The following is an 8,413-nucleotide window of genomic DNA, read 5'->3' on the forward strand; positions in this document are numbered from 1 at the left end:
TGTTTCCGTTTTGCTATAATGCCAACAATAAAACAGCAGAATATTGTGAATTTCCCTCATGTTTACTGCGTTAAGTGTAGAAACACACAGACAGCGTAGAGTAGCTAGCGTATGTTTTGTGTGAACAAAGTCATGCATTGAATGGTGTTTGTACACACTGGGTAGCGTATTGGAGCTAGCGTAGAGTAGCGTATACCGGAGGAACAAACTATAGTGAGGTCCACGTTATAATGGCAGTGGATAAAGATAGAAGAAAAGCGATGCCGATTTTCTGCATTAATTAATTATATTTCTACACTGTCAAAAACATAAATTGTCATTGTTGTGGACCTAGAAAAGGATAGTACCACCGGCTTTGTCGAATGATTGACAAGGATAGCAACACCAAAGTTGAACAAATACTGTCATTATAACGTGGACCTTACTATAGTTTGTTTTTCTCGGTGCGTATTCAAGCGTATAACCTCAAATATTAAGATGATCACAATAACTCTGACTGGCGGGAGCATTTAAACACTGTGTGGTAATCAATTATATTGAAAATTAGTATAATTTTTTTATGAAATAAGAAATATGTTGGAAATAATATAATATGCTCATTCATTTTTCAAAATACTGATTAATAATAACACTGATTAAAGAACTTCTATTATATAATTCTCACTTATAACTCATAAGTTATTGAGTTATAATAGTTATAATTATTGTAGTTATTATATTATGAATAATAACTCATAACTTGAAGTAGCACTAATATTATGAGGTATAATCTTCCTTTCAGAATAAGGTATAACTTTCCCAGCATAGAATTTTTCAACACACTACAGTTGAAAAAATGTAGACATACAGAGTTATTGGAAATCATGGAGAGCTCAACATTATTCCTTTTACAAGGGTAATTTGAAATAAATTAAAACATTGAAAATCTGAATAGTAGCCTATCTACTCATTTACTTCTATTTTCCATCTTTCCATGGATTAATAAATTTATAGGTATTCATTATTGCTTGCAGACCCAGACTATTGAACTCTCGGCAAGTATTATTCATTAATCCCAATTCATGGATTAGTCCTGGTAATAGATATTAATATATTATTCCAAGTTTTTGTCAAAAATTAATGTTTAATCATTAATTATTAGCCTACTCAATAATTGTTAACTTAATATTTTCATCTTGTTGAGCTTTGTGATCTTGTTATCTGCTTGATTATAATTTGTAAATATTGTGAAATGGATTGAATCTGAATTTAAATTTTGCCGCCTTTACGCTACGCTACGCTTTCTGTGTGATTTCGAATACGCTACGCTACTCTACTCTACGCTACGCTTTCCTGTGTGTTTCTACACTTGAAGTCCTGGACTCAAATAAGTCGAGAACTTGATAGACTCCGGAGTTTAGAAGATAAAATCGTGACTCAGAAAGTCAATTTAGACCTGAGAGCCTATTTTAGTCCTGGACTCTGTAAGTCCAGAACTTATAGATCCCGAGCTTGGAAACCGTCCCTTATTGTTTTGGAGTAGATGAAAAGCCAAATAGATGTTCATGGAATACCTAAATTATTTGGATTAGTACATCTAAATTAATAATTTATTGTTTGCAAGTTCATTTTGGAATAAAATTGTATCAGAATTATGAGTAAAAAACTACCATAACCTTATTTTATGATGACTGTGACATAACCTATAAATGTTCAAGAAAAATAATACAAAGATTACCTTGGAATTTATATGCCAATCTGAATGTTATCAATCAATGTCATATTCAACATATTAATAATAATATAACAATAACAAATTATTCGTCTATTCCAGTTTTTTTTTAATCAAATATGTTTTGAAACTCAATAGCCTAATGACATTTTTATTCCAAAATCACTGGTTAGGATCAATGATCAATAATAGCATAACGTAAAATCAAATGTTTATTCATTCACCTTTCAAAGGTTTTGCTTTGAATAGGCCTAAAAAGAAATCGAAATGTATTTTTACAAAATAGTTTGGAGAGCATGCTCATTTGAATTGTCCCGCTGTAATCAGCTGTTTCCGTTTTGCTATAATGCCAACAATACAACAGCAAAATATTGTGAATTTCCCTCATGTTTACTGCATTAAAGGGGGTCGCAGAGTATCGCCAGGCCTCAATACCATCACAACCATAAAATTGGGACGAATTGGGCTATTTTGTCAAACTGGGGCAACGACAAACTAGGTCACTTCACGCACAGGACAAGCTTGGTTTACTCGCAGAAATCCATGCTTTCAAAAAATCAATATAAATAATAATTTCATTTCAATATAATATTAACGTTTGTATAAGTAATAAATAGTATTCCATTTTATTCATCATATTCAACTATCAATTTCGAGTAACTGGTCAAGCAGTCAACAGTTCGGTCAATAGAATTTTCCTATTTAGTAGAGCCAGGATGATGATCACTAATAATTATTAGAATTGCTATAAAATAGATAACCCAAATTGACCACCTTCTCTGATCTGAGCCTATAAATATCTTAGATTTGTTTCCGATACAGTTAGATACTAGAAGGAGATTCAAGAAAAAATGATATCAACATTATGTTTTCATAAATTTATTGTTTCCCTGAATATGATGGAATTCCCCAATTCAAGAATATTACTAAAACTAATGATAACTCCTATAAAACACTTTTAATAGGCCTATTTACTTTTCAGCCATTTTAATGTTACTACACACTAAAAGGAATACAGGTTCAGTGCTGCCAAAAAATGATAGATGTAAAATAGGAATAGACCCAGTTTGTCTTTCACTGTTCCACTTTGGTAGCGTACGTAAAAACTGACCATTTTTATGGTAAGTGGCGGCTTTCAGGGCAGATGGAACTCTGGCGACCCCGTTAAAGTCCTGGAATCAAATAAGTTGAGAACTTATAGACCCTGGAGTTCAGAAGATAAAATCGTGACTCAGAAAGTCAATTTAGATCAGAGAGCTTATTTTAGTTCTGAACTCTGTAAGTCCAGAACTTATAGATACCGAGCTCGGAAAACGGCCCTAAATGTATGATGATCTAATTACTTGTTTGCTGACCTCATGTTCAATGCTGAGCAGCCACCTCCCTAACCCACGCTTAAAGACAGCAATGCTGGTCCCCTCGGAGCGCAACCGAGGGAAGGTTATGGTAAAGGCAATGAACCAAGTAATACGAGTTGGAAGAATCTAGGTGATGAATGATTCTGGGAATCTGAATACCCATATGTAATCTTCTTCTAATTGGATAGTTGTCTTTAATGTTGTGAATATTTATGTTTTTTAATATATAAACTGCAAGACTTTTCATGTAGACCTGCCTTATAATATGAATGGGGAAATCTTGAAACAGAAAGTTTATGGGATATCTTGCCCTCTTCTTGAGGGGTTTTTCATAATAGCATTTTCTGAGACAGAAAGAGGTTTCAAATCAGCTGAAGATGAACCAACTCATGCAAGCATGCCATATTCCAGGAGGGATTGAATAATAATAATAATAAATAAATTGGCCTTTATTCAATTTCACAATAAATGCATTACAAAAGAAATCAATTATAACATTTTATCATCAGCATTTTTTCTCCATGGCTGAGTGCCTTCTGGAAGAGTAAATGGAATTTATATGTTCAGATTCTAAAGAAATGTAGAAAGTTTAAAAACAATAACTTGAACAAAAATGATCAAAAATTGAACTGCTGGACTAGAAAGAATGTGTACTGGCATGCCTCCCTGCAGTACCGGCTCACCGCCTGCCAGTGTTGACCATTCAGGTGTGCCCGCAACTCCTCTTCAGACAGGATACTCTTCCGCAGGTGTCTCGTCCGGATCTCAGCGAGAACAGGGCATCTGGCGATGAAGTGAGGCACACCCTCATCTTCCTTCAAATTGCAGAGGGAACATGTCTTGACATCACAATCAAAGGAGTACTTGTTCAGCAGGATGAGCTCAGTCCTTGCCTTCAGGAACCATTTGACCAGCGTGAAGTCGTCCTGCTGATGAACATAGTCGGTGCAACGTTCAAGCTGTGGGGTAGATTGAACACCTCTGGCTCACCATCAATCTTTTCTGAAGTTCTCCTGTAGTTTCTAGGAGGGATTGAACGTATGCATAATTATGCGGTTCTGCACTGAACCACAGCCAACACCTGACTAATCTGACCGAATGCTTACAGTGATCTTATTTTAATTTTGAATTACTGGATTTGAGGTAACTAATTGAATTTGCAATTTAAGATAAACCCCAAGTATCTGAACTCTTCTACAGGTAACCGAGTTTCCGAGTCTAGTTTTCCGAGAGCAATCTCACAATCATTCTTAATTTTTTGTTGATTTTTACTTTTCACAATGATACTTATATCATCGGCATACAACACTGAATCAGAAGGAACGAGATGAGCAGGCAGATCATTCATATAAATGATAAACAAAACAACATACACAGATAGTTTTTCCTTGTAAGATGATAACTCTTTCAGGGAATAGTTGTTTCCATGAATAAATATTAGAGCATGTTCTATCAGCTTTTTAGACTCATCCATCGAGTAGAGTGTTGTCATCTCCACTTTATATTTTGATGGCACATAATTCTGATCAGCAATCTTTTCTTCTTTCTTTTTAGTTGGTATGATAAAATTTTCCTTATTTTTTACACGCTCATTTCAACTTTTATTCTTGGCACTCATTTTTGTCATAAATCGTTACAAATGCCAATATTTATTGGAGAGTTTGTGGTTTTGAAATTATTCAAATAGCCAACATCATCATTTTCACGGAAATAATAATTTTTTTTTATTATTTAACCCTAGAACGGTGACGTTCCAAAAAGGTCACTTAAGAGTAACCATGAGTAAATTTTACTCCCATTCTAGCTTTTTTCGCAATAACTTAATAAATCAGTAGAAATGTAATAATTTTATATGAAAACATGATGAAATACAGTTCTGCAGTTAATTTATTTGTAAATAATGTAATTGATAATGTTGATATAATTGATAATATTGATGTAATTGAAATTCAGTCAATGTCTTTGCTGGAATACGTCCAATTAGTATGAGATCAATCATATTTAGCATCCCTTACATGTCTTCTTTTGATGCTCTCCACATATTGGTTTTTGACATGTAGAACAGTAGGTTGTAGTGTATCTTCTCTTTGTGTATGGACAGTATGAGCCGTATTTTCTTTCTTTTTTGTCTTTTACAACTGGGGCGTGTTGTTCTTCAATTGCTCCATCAACAATTTTTGTCAACATGGCCTTCACTTCCTTATTGAGATGAACATTTTGCTGTCTCAGACTCTGCCTGTCTCTTGTGAGCTGCTCATGTAGTTTCAGCATAAATCCTAGTCTACATAGTGGCTTCCCACCTTTTGCAATAACATTGTTCACAAAGATTACATATAAATTGATGGCTGCAATATTCAGTATATTGTAGAAAAGACACATTGGCCATATTTTGGTCTTTCTGCCACAGTTCATGTTACTGCACATCATGTTGAATGTGTCCACAGCCCCTTTAGTTTGGTTATAATAAATGTGAGTATAATGTCTGGTTTCTTTGTAGATGGATCCAGTTTACTGTCACTATGCATTGATGACAGCAATGCCACTGTCTTATTCTCTTTTGTTTTGTATGATACAGCTGTTAAATGTTCATGGAACATGATCCAACTGCCCTATTTTTCAATTTTGGATTAGTAAATTCTTTTGGAAACTCAGGTTTGTTCTGTTTCACAGTACATACGACCGTCAGCTTTTTTCTTTCAGCATGGAGATGACAAGAGAGATGCTGCTGAACCAATTGTCCATAGTTACATTGCGATTTGATCCTTCAATGGACTAATCTATTTACTAGAGTTGCAGCAACTGGTTTACCAGCTTCCACTGTACCTTTCCCAATGTAGATAATCGCATCCAACTAACAAAACAACATACACAGATAGTTTTTCCTTGTAAGATGATAACTCTTTCAGGGAATAGTTGTTTCCATGAATAAATATTAGAACATGTTCTATCAGCTTTTTAGACTCATCCGTCAAGTAGAGTATTGTCATCTCCACTTTATATTTTGATGGCACATTATTCTGATCAGCAATCTTTTCTTCTTTCTTTTTAGTTGGTATGATAAAATTTTCCTCATTTTTACACGGTCATTTCGACTTTTATTCTTGGCACTCATTTTTGTCATAAATCGTTACAAATGCCAATATTTATTGGAGAGTTTGTGGTTTTAAAATTATTCAAATAGCCAACATCACCCATCACCTTTCAATTGACAAATTTCAGGTTGAAACCTACCTGTAAATTATTGCAAACTGTGGAATGTGGGTATTGATGTATCGATACCCAAACCCATCCCTAAAAAATAGCATACTATACTTCAGATTTTACTGTACTTTGTAATGTATACTTTATACTGATTATACTTTATACTGTACTTCAGATTAGCCTTCATATCCTAGCCTTGAAGCAAAAGGAACAAAAGAATTTACACAATAAGTTAATAATTTTTCTGTTTCATTTTTGTCAGATTTTCATTTTAGTTTCACTTTTTAAACCTTTGTAGCAGTTTCACTTTTTAGTATACAACAATATTATTATGGCCAATTTGGTTGAATTGTTACAGTGTTGTCAGACTGTGAAACCGTTAAAATTTTGGTTAGTTAACCGGAAAACCTAAACGGGATTAAAAACTCTTTGTAATTTTCTTCCACTGGTACCGGCACGCACCTGGCACTAGCTTGCAATTCGGGAAATCAAATTTAAATAGTTTTTCCTAAATATTATTGATAGCAGAGATTATTTTTAACATTCTGATCAAAATTAAACTCTGGTTCATTTAACATTATATTCAGTTACTTCTGATCATATTGTAAGGTAGCTGGTGAGAAGAAAAAGAAACTATAGCTTTCGGTTTTTATTTAACATCAAAAATTATATATTCAATACGAATATTCCAATATTAAACTGTGCGAAATGGAAAACAAATGCAATTGAAATAAAGGAAAGATTACAACAATAATCAACAATCAAAATTTCTGATTATAATAATCAGATGATAATTTAACCCTAGATTCATAATCTCCTATTATTGTAGCACTATTCATAATCTTTCGTCTGTTAGACTACCTTGGTAGAGGAACTAAAAAAAAATGTTTTTAAAATAACTATTTTATTGATACAGAATTAAATGATGCAGAAAGGCATTACTTACAATATTTGAGGATGTTTCATGAGTTTAGTCCAATGATGAACAGTTTGTACTCATTTTTGCTTGATGTTGTAGACAGAGAAACTTTTTGCATTTGAAGCAGGAGAACCTTGTCATTCTTCTTATTTTAGATGGACAAAATGCACATATCTTTCTCTCAGCTTGTCCGTGAAGTTCAGGGTCACTCTGTCCAGCTTCTGCTCCAAGTATCTCTCCAATGTTTGTTTTCAGATTCTTCCGCAGGGTCGGTATTCAATTCGGTTCTGCAGGTGCGGTTTTGTTAGCTCCTCACATACTTGCTTAGCAAACTCTCTCCGGTTGATTGGCTTCTTCTTTTCCTTTACTGAATTATGAACATATATCACATAGGCATTGACTAAAGTGCTGTTGACCATTCCATAAAAAATGCACAGTGGCCATCGCTGTGTCTTGTGGCTGCATGACATGTTACTTGACATCTCATCAAACGTGTCAACTGCGCCCTTTGTTGAATTATAAAATTCAACTATATCTGGTTTTCCTGTTGTTTCAGATACAGTACCATTTTCGTGAGTAGTGGAGAGTAGAAACACCATTTTAGACTTCTTTGCCTTGTATGATACTAAAACCAGCTCGTTATTGTAAGCGAACATTACAGAGCCTATCTTCCTTGACTTTTCATTGCTCATTTCAGGAGGGATCTCCTTTTTGTTACTACGTAGAGTTCCAACTATTGTCAGCTGATGACTGCTCAACATATCCTTTGCTAGTGGGATGGATGTAAACCAATTATCCATGGTTACATTCCTATTTGTACCATGAATTGTTTTGGTGAGTTCTTTTGTATAATAAGCTCCTAAGGGCAGACCAGATGGGTTGGAGTCCTTCCCCAAGTATGGAATTCCATTGATCAGATATTTTGTTTTCACATCACACAGCATCATTATTTCAATGCCATATTTGTTTGGCTTTGAGGGAAGATACATTTTGAATGGACAACGTCCTCTAAAGCCTAGCAGTTGCTCATCTATTGTAACGTATGAACCAGGGCAGTAATTACTTTTGCAGGAATCCATGAACTTTTCCCAAATATTTCTTATGGAAGCTAATTTGTCTACTTTTTGACGTTCAGAGCGGGTGCCTTTATCATCAAATTGTAATGTGTTCAGCAGAAAATCAAATCCATCTCTACTCATAGCCGAAATATAGCGTGTTCCACTA

General features: G+C 34.3%; 1 protein-coding gene across 1 annotated transcript; it reads right to left on the minus strand.

Moving 5' to 3' along the window:
• Nucleotides 1-3,686: 3,686 nt before the first annotated feature.
• Nucleotides 3,687-8,178, minus strand: LOC120354734. Its single transcript, XM_039442180.1, has 2 exons — nucleotides 7,510-8,178; nucleotides 3,687-4,028 (listed from the first exon to the last, which is right to left on the minus strand). Exons 1-2 carry the CDS (start codon nucleotides 8,176-8,178, stop codon nucleotides 3,687-3,689), a joined length of 1,011 nt encoding a protein of 336 aa, XP_039298114.1.
• Between the last annotated feature and the right edge of the window lie 235 nt (nucleotides 8,179-8,413).

Source organism: Nilaparvata lugens, chromosome X (genome assembly GCF_014356525.2).
Source record: "Nilaparvata lugens isolate BPH chromosome X, ASM1435652v1, whole genome shotgun sequence".
Classification (NCBI taxonomy): Eukaryota; Metazoa; Arthropoda; class Insecta; order Hemiptera; family Delphacidae; genus Nilaparvata; species Nilaparvata lugens.